Genomic DNA, 18094 nt, shown 5'->3' with positions numbered 1-18094 from the left:
GAGAGTGAAAGCCAAAATTGGGAAATTATAATTTTATAATAAGGGGAGTATTTATGATGGTAACTTAGTTTTGGCTTAAAAATAGTTTACAGTTATTAAAATAATATTTAACTGACTAAGAATGAGAATAAACGATTGAATTTGTGTTTTTTACTATCCTCTACATATGATAGACGACAGGCATGTCAAAATATTTTTACTGCGCCGGCATCCACTACTCAAAATATTGGACCTGCCTGTCGTCTATCACACGGTAGAGGATAGTAAAAAATTCCTATCATTTATTCTCTAATTAAAGCCATATTATAACATTTCTGTAAAAATAGATTAGTACCGGTATTTATTTTCCATAAAATGTTAGCTTTTACTGTCAAATATGTCCCCTTTTAATTTTGAGCCGAACAAGTGAGGTAAAGCATAGAAAATTGGAATTTACTACTAGTGCCCATGCATGTTACTCCCGCGGTTGTAATACGGCACGATCCTTGTGGTGTGTGTGTCTGTGTATCCCGCACGCCGTGTACGTACTATGCATACGTGTTCGACTAATATTTCTATCGTAATAATAAAATGCCGGTTCCATCGTTTTATTCAAAATCCCGGATTTTGACAAAACTACAGCACCTAAATTCTTGATTTTTGTAGAGTATCTTTATTGACTAAAGTACATGTACATTACAATCGTATAAAAACCAGAATTCAAAAATTTTTTGAGGGCGTTCTCCTCAGCAAATGTTATAATATGGCTTTAACCATCATATTGATGCCTGCTTGGTGGACTCTATTTGTCGCTAGCTTGAAGAAAAGTGTTGTTCAATTATAAACATATAAACTTTAATGAATCAAATCTTGAAACAAATTCATCAGGTTTGGTAATGAACGAATTAAGAGAGTTTTTCTTTTGTCAAAACCAGTTTGAAGAAAACTTACTAGTTTTCTTGCTGACAGTTTTGTCAGTGAGCCACTGACTTTATCAAAGCTTGGTGTTGTTGTGATGATCCAACAGCTGAGGGGGCGACTGGAGTAATGAGAGTTATTTCAACCTAAGTCACGTTGTTGATCTTGTTGAAGTCTTCTAGAAGAAGATCAACAACGTGACCGAAGTGAAATAACTTCCCCCAGTCGTCAGCTGTTGGATCACTCACAACGCCCCTCTTTGATAAAGTCTGGATTGATTCACTGATCTTAAACCTTGTCAGAAGAAAGTGATAGGAAAGTAAGTTGGATTCAAACTGGTTTTGACAAAAGAAAAACTCTCTTAATTTTTTAATGAATCAACTTCCAATTTATTGGTTTTGAAACAACAACAGCAACATCTCAAATTTTTGTAATAAATGAAAGATCTTCAAGGACATGTGCAGAATTTGCAATATTATGAAGACGGTTGTATGAGTAGGCACAGCTATATATAAATTGACAAAACAGCAACAAATGTTTTCGTCTTGAATGCATTAATTTCTTCCCTGAACGATGATAATATTTGCTGGACACGCCTCGTCTCAGCATGTCTTTATGTTCAATAAACACTGCCATTAGCTAGCCTAGTTCTTAACCTTTTCACTCATGATGAAAAGCAGAAAATTGCCAAATGAGGCTAATCCCATACAATTTTATTTACATTAGCCAGTCAGGCTGGGAATTCTAGTAAGTTTCAGTGAGTCTGTGACTACTAATATGATAAACGATTCTAATCAAATATTTAACTACCCCCATAAAATAAATGAGCTAGTTTTAAAGCATGTATTCCATGCATAAACCAAAGAAAGGACTTCTGACCACTGTGAAACAGGGAAAACATAATTGGTTCAGGCATATCATGTACACAGTATGTGAAATGGAAGAATCAGGCCCGGGAATCAGGGGTTTAATAGAATTAAGGAAATGATTAATAATTGTTAGTACCTGAGGCAATATCGGTGTTAGTATTTCATCAACTGATAATATTAATTTATGCTGCAGGTTTCTGATGATTTGCAAAGTAACCCGCAGTGGTGGCGCCACGGGCAGGACAAAACAAATATCACTGAAAATCCGATATATTGGGCCAAATTTGCCCTATTTGCAGCCATAGTTGCATTCTTTTGGGCCAAGATCACCTAATTTTGGGAAATTTTTGCCTCTCAATTCCATTCCCCACCTCCCCTCAATTTCCTGGTGCCACCACTAATCCTCAGCTGAACCAATTGCATCTTTTGATACAAGTATGACAAATTTAATTTCCTAAAATTGTGAAACTACAAAAAAACAGCTATTCTGGGTGGACCCATAGGCTGACCATAAAAAACATTGCCATTGATCTGAATGTGTGACTGGTCCAGATTTGAAACTTGACTTTGTAATAAAGCAACTTTCACAATGTGCATTGAAGGATAAAAAGAAATATGTTCAATTTAATAATTTTGAAATTCAAGGCAATAAATATCGTGGCAACTATATTAAATATTGCCTATCATTAATTTGACATTTTGAAGTGCTACGTTTTAAATAAGTCTGCGTCAAAATTAAAGGCCCTAAAAAGGGGTCATTGAGACTGTTTGACCTTAGCATTTTGCTTGCTTCCCTTCTGTGTATGTTTTGTCTGTTTTGCTTTGTTTTCACTATTTGATTAATGTTTACATGTTTTGTGTAAGCCTCTTCTTGTTAATGTAGTACTTTATCAATACTAATGGGTATTGCCTACAGTGCTTTTTACCAAATGTAATAAATAAGAAGCGAGTATTATAAAAAGTCATGACTGAAAGAAACATAGTCTGTGGAAAGTTCAAGTAAATTGATGTCAGGGTCACAAGGGATTATATAAAGGAGTATTATGTAATTCTAACATCTTCTTTTTATGGTTCGTTCCAGTAGATATCCAAGGAAAAAGTTAATATAATAAATTTATCCTGGTGTTAGAATTTGATTGTCATCAAATGCATACTCACTCTATTGTGTTTCCAATAATACTAATGGGTATGTTAGGGCCACATTGCATGATGGCTTCATCACGGCATTTTTTAGCCACTTCTACAAGGCGTTTCCCAGCAGCATCAACTTCTCCTATTTGGTATGTTTGCGACAAATCAGCATGGAAGCCATTTTTACAAATCTATTAAAGAAACAAACAAAATCATATCGGAGGATGAAATATAACATTTGATATAATACCAAAATTATTGGGTTTATCCAAGAGTACTTTCATCTGTCCTGCTGTGTCAGCATTGGTTCTTGATCTGTATTCATTTTTAAGCAAAGTTGAACACTGATTGATGGTGCTATTTATCTTTAATTAAAGGCTTAATGTACGATTTCCTTTAAATTTATATAATTTGTCATTATATACTCAAAATGCTGAAATAACGTGAAAAACACTGCTTGTTATTTTGGCAGTTTAACATGCAGTTCTATGGGCGGACATAAAGTCATAATTTCTTGAATTATGACTTTATGTCGAACTTTGCTCTGTTTACCTACAAACACAACAAATTTGGCTGATTCCATTTAGGTGCAAGTTGTGACAGGTGTAAACATTACAAATATGCCAAAAAATCAGGTTTGAAAAAAAATTACCAAATTCATATTATAAGATCGTACATTATGACTTTAATAAATGATCTCATCAAACAATAGTGTGATGATGCTACCGATTCCATTCCAAGACTTTGTCTTGGGAAATCTGAGACATTGTGTTGGGAAATAAGTTTTCTTGCCAGAAGAGACAAATAGGTCAATCCTAAATTAATCTTTCATTAATTAGGGATCTGATAACAACATTTGCACAGTATTTTTGTGGGACATAAACATATCAATTCTGAATATGAGGTGAAGTATTTCTGAAATCAAATAATTTTGATTTTTTTTAAATTTATGATATAATACAAATTTTATGACACAAAATTAAAAATTGATAACTTTTGACATTTAATAGTTTTCAGAGTAAACTTAATCAATCTAACGATATGTACCTATTAAGGTGTATGTAGCTCGAAGGAAAAGTCGTCCATCATTTGAAAATTTTGATCTTTCATATTGAAGATAAATATTTTTTTCCCAAAATTAGGTCTGTTTGGGAAAAAATGTTTATCTTCATAAAATTTGTATTTTATATCGCGAATTTCAGCAGACTGCAATTTGGTGCTGTGCTCTCAGGTACCACAAAAAATACTGTTCAAACATTCTTGTAGCTGTATAGACATATCAGGATTTATTTTGGGGGTGAACAATTTCATGCACACAAAAACATTTTGAACAATTTCATTCACACAAAAAAAGGTGGACTTTTGATTTTTTAGAAATTTGTTGACTTTTGTGGGCATATTTTTGGTGGACATGGTACCATGGTTCCAACAGCTATCATTTGATTCAACAAGGTTGTTGTTATCAAATTTCATTGTGCAAATGGGTAGTCACATTTTAAACCAACAATACTTTCATAATACTCTGACCGTATGCTGGATAGATGTTGATATTCCCAGGTGATATTCTTAAAATAAGTTTTTCATAAATTCAGCCTGACATTTAAAGGAATGTTTCACTAAGGAAAATTTGACTTAAAGGATAATAATAGCATCCCTAGGGATTCTATTTTTATTTTATTTTTTTATTTCATGTATAACCTTTTTGGTAAAAATGTTTCAGATATTAACATTTCATATTGCAAATACCTTCTCATTTGCCTCTTAGACTTTTTCCAGCGCCTACTTAGCACGGTACCAGACACTCCAAAAAACGCGTTCATACTGTGCCAAAACTGCCGTATCTTTCTTAAATCTTGAGGTAACAATCTGGTTTGCTCGATAAATGATAATTTGTTATGTTTACATTCAGTACTTTTAGCTAGATAAAAATACTCAAAAGTTCAAGAGTAGCAAATTTGGATTTAAACACAACATGTGTGAAATACTTTCTATGGAGGAAGGAGTCAAAAGTCATAATTTTTCTCATTTTTCACTCTTTACAAGGTCAGAACTTGGCAAAGAAATGGGGTATTGACCTGGTTCGGTTTGTATTTACAGATATAAGATGTTAGCTTTGGGAATAACACAGAACTTTGGTGATCAATCATCATTTAGGAGAAGCAAAAGTTAAATTTCTGAACTAGATCGACTTTGGTATTCCAGTGTGCGTTGCCTGTGTGCTTGGTCACTTTCCACTCACTGTGCGTGTAATTTGACTCTTGCATGCATAGACTGTGGTAAGTTCTACGACATACCAATGAGAAAAAAAGGCATTATATTTGCAATATGATATAAATAGATTGACTGTATGGCAATTAGTCCAATCAAGCAAAGTGCCTCCTCTTCTTCAAGTTACACAATAATTAGGCCTTACAAAAATAATGTTGTGTTTCATGTAACTGTGCAAAACATGCTGGGAAAAAAAGAGTTGGTTGGAGAAAAAAGAGTTTTTTTCCCAGCATGTTACAGGAATCAAAACATTATTTTTGTTAGGCCTTATAATACAATGGGCAACTCTGTGTTGTAAAAAAAGGTCAGACACCAAACATGTTTTACTTTGCTCGGGGCACTTCCATAACAGATATGCATCATGTGCCTCGGGAAAGACCCCTTTTTCAAACCGGCATGTACCCAATGACCCCCTTTTTTGTGTTATGGTCACTACCTTTTACCCAATGACCAAAAAAAAAAAAATTCATGTACTCAATAAGCCTCCTTTTCTATTTCCTGCTACCCAATGACCCCCCTTTCTAATTCCAAAATTTAGGTGGTATTTGTGTTCTCCTCCAGAAATAATTAGATTTCTCAAATTTCCAAGGTGGCCAAGTTGTTTTTTCGCAGTTTGGCACTTATTTATGTGTACTTACATTTTGTAATGATACTCTTTTGGCAATCCTGTACCTAATGACTCCTATTTTACAATTTGTTACCCCAATGACCATCCTTCTTTCCAAAGTTCATACTGAATGACCCCAATTTATTCAGGTTGTGTATTGAATGACCCCATATTTTTGTAATTGTACATTTGACCTGAATGCCCTCTAATTTTAACATGGCCGAGGCACATCCCTGCCACTTTAGATAGGGAGTGCCTCCCCCGGGACTTTGCTTAATAAATTCCAAATGGCCACTCATATAATAGTCATGCCAATTTTCCTTTATAGAAATATTGGTTAATATCTAGGTCTCTACATCAGGCAAACAAAAAGCAATAAAGATTGCATTTTCCATGTGTGACTGACCCAAGCTGACATAAAAAAAAGTAATAAGCATTCAATATTTAAATCAAATTGAAATGAAATGAAATGAATGAAATGAAAAACCACATTTATAAAGCACAAAATAAGTCCAAGCCGAGAAAAGTTGACATTCAAAATACACAATAAAACAACTAGAAACTTAAACTACATTGTCACTATAAATGGGTTTCCACAATAATGAATACTAATAATACATGTATCAGTGAATAAAAACATAAATAAAATTTTGTGGTGGTGGCTTGGAAATTATGGTGAAAATACATACATTGTACTGGTAATCCTGATGAATATTTGATCTTTGGTGTGAGCAAAGGGGGAAACCCAACTGAAGCACTACATGTATATTATTAAGTATTAAGTACACCTGTCTAGACCGAGCTTCGGCAGTCAACACCATGGCAATAGATGAATACAATTTATTGCCCTGCACTACAAGCAGGTTGCACCAATCACCTGTGTATGTTTGCAATCATAGATTGAATACAATACTCTCTTCAAAGTAAGGCTGGCATTTTCGGGCGGGTATTCGGGTACCCGCCCGAGATTACATTACCCAGGCAGGAAATACCCTGCCCGGTACCAAATTAAAAAAAAAGTTTTTATTTTTTCGGTTTGTAGTGTCCTCGGACCTAGACCTAAACGCTAGGATCATTCATAGTTGACCTAAAAAAAAAAAAAAAAAATTTCAAGATGTTTTGTATTTTTAATATGAAAATTGATATTTTGTATTCATGTCATACTCTATTAATGGTATCAAAATGCATTCAAATTCAATGCATTTTGAAATCATTAATATTTATTTTTTAGGTCAACCATGAATGATCCTAGCATTTAGGTCTAGGTCCACCGACTCACCGACACTACAAAACCGAAAAAAAACCTTAAAAAAATTTTTTTTTTTTTTTTTTTTGCAATTTTGGTATTCGGTTTACCCACTTAAAAACGCGCTGGTACCCGGGTACAAAATTACCCGAAAATGCCAGGCCTACTTCAAAGATACTAATCTTACAGGTGTGAGTGATCAGCATTTCTTTAACATCTATTGGTTCAATGCATAGGTACAGCGTGAACATTGTAGTGCAGGGCGATCTATTCAAAAATTGTATTCATTCATCTATTGCTATGGTAGTTAATCCGATTATTACATCACTTTGACAGCAAATAGTGTAACCACCTAAGTTAATCAATTGATGGTAGTCTAGTGTTATTGCATTTGAAAGCGGAGGACAAAATTGATTTTGGGCTTTAGACAAAAATGAAGTTTGAATCGATCCATGAGATTTTTATTTATTATTGTTAATGTCAAAGTATGGAATTTGCTAATTTATACAGTGTATCTCAAAGAAATGTTACAATCCTCCCAAAAAAATTTAAAATAGAAAGGTCTCTTTTTTATGTCTAGCATAACCAGAAAACCTTCCACTTATTACTAAATTATTTCATAATTTTTTGGCATAGAAAAACAAAATTAAAATTTGACCAAAATCATATTTTTATGCCAATCATATCTAGGCATTAACAGCAGAAATCTAGGAGATTACACAGATGGTAATGGAACATCAGCCAGGCACAGTGTCATCGACCCTATATCTTCATGGCAGGAATCGCCATGGTAGGTTGAATCCACAGCCACGATTAGCCATTTGGTTCAAACCTTTAAAGCTCTTTAAAACCAATAATTAGTCGAGGGACATAACTAAGGCTATACACAATAGCCGTGTAATTGATCTTGGTTGTGCGTGAATAAGCTTGTATACCCCATTGAGGTCAATGGTCATCGACTTTTATACTGCCTACAGTGAGTGCAGCTGTACTACACGCTGTAATACAGGACCAACGCAATATAAAATTGTCAGATTTTGAGTTCAAAGCGCACGGCCAATTTTCAAAGCGCATTCTAGCGACTATCATATCTGTTCAACACGTATTTTCAAGTGTATGAGACCACATCTGGTTTCTTGAGAAAAATTCATTTATGGGAGATATTCATCAATTTCTAACCCACTATCCGAAGATTTTCGTCTGATATCAAAATCGTGCATAGCAATTCACGTGTATCGATCCCGTGTATTCATTTTAATGTCTCTGCTCCACCAAATAATTATTAGCCAGGCGGTGTCGGTGTGCCAGGCACAAGTGTGCTGGTTAATGGGGGTCGCCACATTTTTACAAAACATACAGGCAAGTGTAGCCAATAATCAGGCTTACTACCCCGATCAGAACCGACTGTAACAAGTTCTTTTATCATGGGTCAACTGCCCCACCTTTACCAGATGAGCCACAGGGATTGTAGAATTATAATTTTTTTTATTGGTAATGCAGAGAATTGAATCCAGGACCTCTTGCGCCAAAGGCAAAGACCTTATCATGTGAAACACTGCTCCTTCAATTTACCTGACTCACATTGTCAGTAGAAAGCATAATAATAACTCAACACAATGACTTTTACATAATATTTAAGGAGAGAAAATCTGAGCTGGTCCACTTTTCCTTTTACATAATTAGCATGGTGTAATTAATAACACATTAATTGTCTACAGCTCAATAGGCATATTGCAGTAAATGGACTGTCACTTTAACAACAAAAGCTCTAAGGCCGGTCCACACGAGTGTTTTTTCCCGTCGACACGATCGTGTCATAATCGATTATAATATTAGTACCGTGTGCCGCTCAATGTCGCCGGCATACTACAATCGTGTCATCATTCGCGAATGATGAACATTTCCATCATTGGGCCGGTTTCTAGCCTGATCGTGTCGTAATTAATGATGACAATTACCCGTGTGTACGCATTTTGTCGTTGTATTTATGTTTACTCAATGGGCTTCGTAATCACAGTAGCGTGAATTTATTACGACACTATAACGAGATGCTGACCGTGTGGACGCTCTCATCATTCATGTATCATAATCGTGTCATAATCGGGTAATTACGACACGATGACGAAAATATACTAGTGTGGACTAGGCCTAAATCACACAGAAAAAAATCACGCTACACACCACCAACAAAATATATTGTTCATATCCCTATTTTTTCTGGTCATTTTTTTAATTGTAACATTTTTTGAGATACTCCCTGTATACCCCTGGTGTTTGTTTGGTCATCCTAGTAAACAAAGCTGCCGTTAGCCTTGTCTGGGGGACAGGTTTTGCATTACGTGCCAGATGCATGAGACATGATAAATTTGAAGGAAAGAAAATGAGAAGAAATCATTATTATTATTGAGTTAAAGACGTTTCACCTGCAGTTTATTATAAACATAACAACACTAATGTTGATATTGATCTTCATCAATGATTTAAACTGCGTCTCTAGGCAACCTAAATTGCACATTTAATGATATTGATTTTCTCTCATTCCATCATGTGCAGTTCTTGGATAGCAGGAAAAGTATATTATATTAGTAGAGACATACAAGCATAAGATTGTCAAAACTTTGATGTGCATTGCATTAAAAGGTAATGATGAACAACCGTTACAAACAATAAGTTACTAACAGAGACATAAAATACTAGAAGTAGAACATTACGTGACAAAACTTTCAACAACATTTATTACATCAGTGACGACGTGCTGTTACCATGGCTACCAATATTAAAAACATGACATTATAAAATAAAATGCTGCAACCAAACTTTAAAGACTACTTACAGTTACATCAAGAGTGATAATATCCCCATCATGAAGTGGCCTGTCGTCAGGGATACCATGCACCATGACATTGTTGATTGATGTACACACAGATTTAGGAAAGTTATAATAATTGAGTGGTGATGGATAGACGTTATGTTCAATGCACGCATTATGTACCACTTCATCAATATAATCTGTGGTAACCCCAACCTATTAAAGAAAAGAAAGCAATAAAAAAAGAGGACATTAAGTATTGGATGATAATTACATGTAGATTGAAAATGCAGTTGAGTATAGATAGACTTCCTAAATAAGTATATGACTACTTTGTCCTCGGAGGGTCTTAGGCTACATGCACAGAGAGAAAAATAACTCATCACACAGCCAATTTATGATACCACCCAATTAACATTTACTTTTTGCGGAATTAGCTGAAACGGTCAGAGCACCACACTGATGCACGAACAAGTAGGACTATCTACAGAGATTACCCATTGATAAGGAACAAAAAGGTGGGAATGGATTCTGGACATATTATTTGATGATTTGGATGGTGGATCCTACTTGGGGCAACACACCTCCAAATATTATCCGGACACGACCATTGAAACTACCAAAAAAGACACGGTCCAGACCCTGATCCCCCTGAAAACATGCCGTACCTGGCTGAGCACACGGCTGCAAGATATCTTGCCAGCCCACCCCCACATCCGGAACGGGGACTGCGCACAGACCTGGCCAGCTACCCTCAAACACCACTGGTTCAGACACGACCCACCAAACCCTCCCCAGCTACAAAACTGGGTGGGTTGGGCGGGATTTTCAAACGAACCTGACCGCTCCAGCCGAAAAAAGTGAATGAGGAGGAAAGGGAAAAAACCGCGAAGTACCAGACGCTCACTAACAAGAGATCTGATTGGTCCGAGCCTGGCAAGGTCGTAAGGCAGCCAATCAAGAAGGGGAATAGCCCCGCCGCAGTTACTACCTCACAAGGGTGACATTACTGATATGGCTTGAGCTGGGGCAATTAATATAACCTGCCTTACTCCCCCCGAACATCGAGAAAAAACCCAGCCAAAACAAAACCAACAGGGAGACCCCATGGTGACAAAAACGCTTTTGAATAGACAAGCTATTAAAAACCGCACTTATTAACCCTAACATGACCAAAAGCGACAAAAAGCTACAAGAGCAAAAAACTGCTAGCGCAAGTATTCCATGTGATGCAATTGCGTCATCATGCAGAAGCACGTTCGGTGACGGAAAGGCAATCCCCTGTGGCAAGGTATGGCTGTGAGCGTGTCTAGCACCTAAGGGGTCGGGGTTCAAAACCGCAATCGACAAAATAACAATTCTCTTCATCTTCTTCCTTCCTTTCTTCTTTGCTTCCCCTCCGCCAAAAAGTCTTGGCGCTGTTTAAATTGATTGGCGTAACACAAAATAAAATTAGGGCAGGTAGGTAGGGGGGGGGGGGCAAAAGACAGGGTTGGGCCTATTTCCAGGGTAGGTCGGATTACGCCAATCAAACAATTTTTTAGGCATTATACAACCAGTTTTTCCCCTCGTCAGGGTGTTCTCTAACCCCAACGTGACCAAAAACCACAAAAAGCTACAAGAGGAAGAAACTGCAAGCGGAAGTATTCCATGTAATGCGATTGCGTCATCATGCAAAAGCATGTATGGTGATGGAAAGCTTGGCTAGCCAAGGCAATCCCCTGTGGCATGGTATGGCCGTACGTTTAAGTGCTTGTAACAGGAAACTTTCTTTCCTTTCCTGACAACCCCATGCCAATATACATGTAATGACTAAAAAAGTGATTTCTTTTTGCTTCCAAAAGCAGAGATGCCAATATTAACATCCAGAAAATAGGTAAGATACAAAAAAAAAATAGGGAGATTTTCAAAATTACATGCAACTTCAATGGCACATAACTTGCCAGAAATAGGGAGGTTGTCAAATTTGGGTGCCAAAATGGACAAAAATATTTACAAATATTATGAGCCTCCCTCTAATTATATAGGGAGGATTGGCATCTCTGCAAAAGGTACATAGTTGTCATAAGCCCAAATTACTATTCATGAACTGCATCAAAAAGAAGATTAATTTTCTCTGATGAAGTGTCCAGCCAAAATGAACAGAACTCTACACCCCCGGGAGATGATGCATTGGAATGTGGCGGAAGTACCCCCTGAAATAATGCATGATCGGAAGTAGGGAAAAAGGTCTATACGTATGCCTACCTTGAGTTCTGATGCACCTATATCCAGTATTTTCCTTGCTATTCTACCAGCAACCCTCATTTCTTCCTGCTCCTCAGTATCTAATATCTGGTCATAGATGGGTTTCTTAGCAACCTGACCAGTTTCAGCCCATTCTGGCTTGTTAATATGGGCTGGCACCATCCTCCTTGGGCTCACCTTTCCTGAAGAGAGAACAATATCTTGTTGAGATATAGATTCCATATGATCTTGGAAAATTTAAGGTCAAAGGGCAATGGATTTTAACAAAATAGTATTTTGTGAATATACTTGTAATTGCCCCACAATAGAACAATTCCCCTTAATTGGTGATAACACCAATTCAAAATACATTGTATGTGTAGCTATCTGTGTATAAAATCTGTGTGGCACAAATTAGGCTATTCCAGTTGACATCCATCTACCCCTATGGAGGACATGACCTTAATCTCCCCACATATGAACACTATGAACACTAATCAATTCACCTAATTCCTGTATGACAGGGTATGTAGGCGTAGGTCTGTCTTGCTCCAATTCTTTATTTTTCCCACTGCGGAAGAAACTGAAGAAAGTCCTGACCGTACACACGGTCCATGGTACTGTCTGTTGTCTGCCTAGGCACCTGTAGCAATGCTGCTGAGTTTTCTTGCTGAATGCTATCTGTGATAGATGACCAGACCCTACAGCATAAAAATAACAACAAAATAAAATAGCCATACACATTTTGATTTTAAAAAACCAAAAAAAACTAGAAATGTCACGGTTTTCGACGCAAGGCGTCGAATGGGATGCCTCCACCATGGGGCGATTCAAATGTGTACAAATCCTATAACGCTAAAGGTTAATTTGACCTTAGATGACCCCTGGGTGACCCCGGATGACCCCGAAATGAACATTCAAAAATTTGGTTCTATATGTTGACTGTACCCACCAAGTTTCATGCCCATATGACAATTTTAGTAATTTGAACTCAGATGACCCCTGGGTGACCTCGGATGACCCTGAAATGACCTTTCAAAAATGTGGTTCTATATGTTGACTGTACCCACCAAGTTTCTGTTGGGGGGGTCTGAAAATCAATATTTTCATCAACAATCATTATTTTATGCCTGATTCTGTTAAAGTTGGTGTTGGTTTGCATGTAAAATTGGAGTTATCATTTTCTTAAAATGGCCGTTTGATGTCCAAAAAAGGATGTGAGGGCGCTTTGTATAAAACATGCACACATTCTTTTCACAGGAAATTTTGATGATATCAGTTTGAAGATAACCACATGTGGCACATCCGCAAGAAATTTGGGCATTATATTTCTTTTCGTTTGACCGTTGCATCATTTTTTGTGTTCTCAGGAAGCAGGAAGTTCTCTTTGCAAGTTTCATGCAAAGCGCCCTCACATCCTGGACGTAAAATGGCCATTTTACGAAAATGACAACTCCAATTTTCATGTAACTTTCAAAAATGGAAATCTAGACTTCAATTACATACAAATACCAACTTTAACAGAATCAGGCACTCCGATGATAAAATAATGATTGTTGTTGATGAACTTAATATTAAGGGTGTTAGTGAGTCCCGGGAATTCGAGTCCCACCCAAGAATCCTATTACCCGGGCAGGAAATTTTAAAGTTTTTTTTCCGGTTTTGTAGTGTCCCTGGACCTAGACTTAAATGCTAGGGTCATTCATGGTTGACCTAAAAAAATGCATGATGTTTTGTAAAAATATGAAAATTGATAATTTGTATTAGTTCCAGTAACTGTAACTCGTCGTACCTAGAGTTACAGTTCTCTCTATAAATATCTATTTCACAAATAAGAAATACCACAATATGTGGGCTCATTTTGGGCTCTAAGGATGTATCTGAGGAACTCTCTCAAGGACAGTTTGGGCATGCACTGATGATTTTAATCCCATTGTACCAGGGTTTGGGCGTGCTTGGATGATTTTAATCCCACTGTACTAGTCTATACTCACAAAGTTGAGGTAATTGATCTACATTGATCTCATCTTTTGGGTTGGTTCAAAATTCCCAGGGTTGGCAAATCCTGCAATCTTCATGGGAGTAATTTACTTAGTGCAAAAGTGGTCAAAATATTGCTCTGCAAAATATCTTGATTTTCATGATTTGGATTTATCATATTGAGCAGCATTCTACTTCTAATGTTTCTACACTGTGTAGAGCGGGTCTACAGCATCTCTGAGGTAAACTGACAAATACAAGGTATATTTCTTGATGCTTGAAGTTTGGATTTCTTAAACGTACAGTGCATCCCTATGTACCGCTGCAAGACTTCAGGTCAGTAGATGGCATTATGTTTATGATAAAGACTGAAGTCTTGCTGGCAGGACTAAATTTGTAATTTTGTATTCATGTCATACTCTATTCATGATATCAAAATGCATTCAAATTCAATGCATTTTGATATCATTAAAGGGGGGTATATCGGTTAGGATATGGATTGTCTTCAAACTTACATACAAAATTTTTCAAATATCGTCCCCTTGATGCATCTATGTGAGAAAAGGAGAATATTTTCAGCGTAAAAGTAAAAATGAGCAAAATTAGCAAGCCAATACGTTGGTACCTGTGAATTGCATTATGGTCCGGCATCCAGAAACAACACTCCCGCCGAGTGCTTCGCCATACCACTACGCCCATCATTCTTTTTATTTTAATTTGACCCTGATATATTTCCTTTTAGTTTTGTTTATCATCATGTACATTCACACTTTTCTTTTATTTTATGATTTGTTTTAATGAAAAATTTTTTAAAATTTTATTTCTAATTAATAAGTTAATTAATTAGTTAATTTTGTAGTGGGGGCATTTTTTCTTATATTTTTGCCTTGAAACTTGGTCAAAGTGTTCCTAATGTGTTCTAATGTATTATATATGAAGCCGCCCCCTAATTTCCATATTTGCAAATTAGCATTTATGCAATTAGCTTATTAATTATGCAAATATGCAAATTAGAGGGCGGCTTCACTGTACATTAGAACATATTAGAAACACTTTGACCAAGTTTCAGGACAAAAGTATGCAAAATAAAAGTGACCATTTATGTATTGATTTTTAGCAAAATATTGGCAAAAAATATATATTAATGAGCCTTTGCAGTCCTTTTAGCAAAACTATATTGATTATTGACAAAAACAATGGGAACAAAGAACATATATAAATTGATGACTTGATGTATTATGGAAACTGTAGGCCTATGTCCGATTTGCTCCAAACACAAGGCATATTGATCAGTGTACTTTACCCTACTCAATTAATCTGTTTAAAACATGCTCAAAGCATTTCCTAATTTCTAGAAAATGCATCCAATACCACCTTAACAGAATAAATAACATCCGGTGCAAAAAATTGCACCGCTGTCCGACCGAAAAAACCATAGCAAAGCACTCTAGCTTCGAATGCGTAACTATCGTGGTGCAAATTGAAGCTAGAGTTCTCAGTTTAACAAGTCCTGAAATTTGTAAACTGGGCTAACCTAGCTCGAGATACTCTAGCTATACAGGTTTACATTTACTATCTTACATTATCTTGCTGTATATTTCAGCTAGAACGCCATAGGTAGAGAACCCAGGTTTTTTTGGAGAACAATACTGTTACGTAAGACGAAGAATAAACCAGCCCCGGAACCCGCCCTACTCATTATTTCATTGTACTTATTGGAATTTGCCATTATAACTAAACCCACGATTTCTCTATGATACGGAAAACTTTTGTGTTGATTTGCAAAAGAAAACAAAGAAACGTGATAATTTAGCAGTAATCAAACAATAAAAACAATCCATTCTAGTATTTATTCTAGGCCTATGAATCTACGATGCAAGATTCTGGCCGATAAAGCTACCGTAAACTTGTACACACAAGACAAGTGATGATGCTTAATTTTAATGGGAATATTGAGGGGAGACTACAGAAAAAAGGTACATGTATACATGTATATAATTAGACAAATTACACATTTTTAAAAACATGCTTGTATACACTTTTCGGTGCTTTTATTAATATAATGTAAAACGGAAACTCATGGAATCGTCCAATTTGTAGTACAGAATTTAAATTTTCTAACACGGAAAAATCGTGGCTTTATAGCCATAAGACATTACGTAAGGGGCTGTGCAATAATTATGAGCCCCCAGGGGGGTAAAATTTCTGAACGGCCTGCCGAAAATTGCTTGCCCCCCCCTCTCAGCCTGCCAAAAATCACTTGCCCCCTCTCTTGGCCCGCCAAAAAATCTTTGCCCCCCCCTTTACACATGCCAAATTTTGGGGTTCCTAATTTTCAAACCTTAAATGGTCTATATATATGTTGTGAGCACAGCGAGCAGGAAAATTTGCATAAAGCGTTTCCGTACTGTTTTCTAAGCACAGCGAGCAGGAAAATTTGCATAAAGCGTTTCCGTACTGTTTTCCTAAGCCTTTTTAGGGTGTTTTAAAATTTAAAAGGTGCCCCATGAATGTACGCCAAAATTGCTTGCCCCCCCCTCTCGGTTGGCCAAAAATTGCTTGCCCCCCCTCTTTCGGCTCGCCAAAAATTTCTTGCCCCCATTTTACCCTCCCCAGGGCTCATAATTATTCAATTATTGCACAGGCTCAGCCCCTAATCACAAAGCTTTTATGAGGACGCAGAGTCGCAGGCTGACGTAGCTAGTGAGTGGATAAGAAACTGACAGCGGAGGATACGACGACACACCAATTTTTAGTTGTCAATCATGACTTGCTGCAATGTTTTAGTATTTTACTGCATGGCATTCCGCAAGCACCATGAAAAATTATGCCGTATTTTCCTCATATGAAGTTTAATACAAGCTATAATGAGCTGAATGCGATCGCAATCTGTAGTTTTGTGTAAACATTCCGATCGCTTTTGATCACCTATTATCGGCGAATTTGCTTGAAAACACATGAGTGCATGTTGTGTAAACATAATTAGCATGGGCACAAATGAAATTACGATGCAATACAAATGCAATTTGAATGCGCAGCAGATCTATAGAAATAAAGCTGCCCGCTTTAATTAGACTAGTAGTAGTCCGAATAATCAGACCCAGAACAAAATATTAATTTCTGACATGATCGTGTACTGGGTCTGAACTGTTTCCATATGAAATCTTGATGGCAAATTGGACAATAGAAGCACACGGTTCTACGTGACAGCTTTTTAATCCCTATTCAGGTTACGTGAATCACGCTATTGTGGACCATCCTTCTGATACCTGAGTGTTTGGACAAGCGGAACGGTTTTTTGTCTAAATTGTAAACAAACCAGGAGGTCGAAATCGTCCTCCTCGCCGAATACGAAAGTCAGCGTAATAGTACGGCACTGGACTAGTACTAAGTAGTACTTTTCAGGGGCTAACCTGGTCCGAATAATCAGACCCAGAACAAAATATTAATTTCTGACATGAACTGTTTCCATATGAATATGAATACGAAAGTCGGCGTAATAGTACGGCACAGGGGCTAACCACGACAGTAAATGTCAACCTTACCCTTACTCACAGCTCTCTGCATAAAAAGAACATACCGCCCACACTGCGCCATATTCATGTATTTGGCAAAATGTTGACACAAGTCACACAACCTGCAAGAAACTGTCCCCGAAATGTAGGGAAATTTTGTTGTTAAAACGTTGAGTCTGCAGAATTCGGCACCGAAAACCGATCAGACAGCCTGTCGTACAATTAATCCCCACGCATGCGCAAAGCTCAAGAAAACCAACCAATTAAAATTGACGAAAAACTTTTTACTCAAGGTTTGTTTGAAAACTGTCATGATTAATTTAGTTTACCACAAAATGTCTAATAGAGGCTGTACAATAATATTTTCTCCCGGAGAAGGGGACAAACAATTTCAAGGAGGGTCAAGAAATTTCTGGTAGGCCTAGGTCGGAATAAAAGGGTCATGCCCGGATGGGTGGGGGGGCCGGGGGGGGGGGTCCCTCAGTTCCTTGAGACCCACATTTGGGTCATGCTCCAGTTCTTTGAGCCTCAAACACTGATAATTAT

The 18094-nt window shown here is 36.9% G+C and overlaps 1 protein-coding gene across 1 annotated transcript in view; it reads right to left on the bottom strand.

Moving 5' to 3' along the window:
* Positions 1-17732, bottom strand: part of LOC140169597 (methionine aminopeptidase 1D, mitochondrial-like) — a 28217-nt gene extending 10485 nt beyond the window's left edge. The window contains exons 1-5 of the mRNA XM_072192864.1: positions 17579-17732; positions 12560-12754; positions 12075-12256; positions 9852-10043; positions 2925-3088 (exon numbers count right to left, since the gene is read on the bottom strand). Of these exons, the coding sequence (XP_072048965.1) occupies positions 2925-3088; positions 9852-10043; positions 12075-12256; positions 12560-12754; positions 17579-17636 (791 nt within the window). The 5' untranslated portion in view covers positions 17637-17732. The remainder of the gene's footprint in view (positions 1-2924; positions 3089-9851; positions 10044-12074; positions 12257-12559; positions 12755-17578) is intronic.
* Positions 17733-18094: the final 362 nt, after the last annotated feature.

This window comes from Amphiura filiformis, chromosome 1, assembly GCF_039555335.1.
Source record: "Amphiura filiformis chromosome 1, Afil_fr2py, whole genome shotgun sequence".
Taxonomy (NCBI): domain Eukaryota; kingdom Metazoa; phylum Echinodermata; class Ophiuroidea; order Amphilepidida; family Amphiuridae; genus Amphiura; species Amphiura filiformis.
This window is presented reverse-complemented; position numbering and strand designations above follow the sequence as displayed.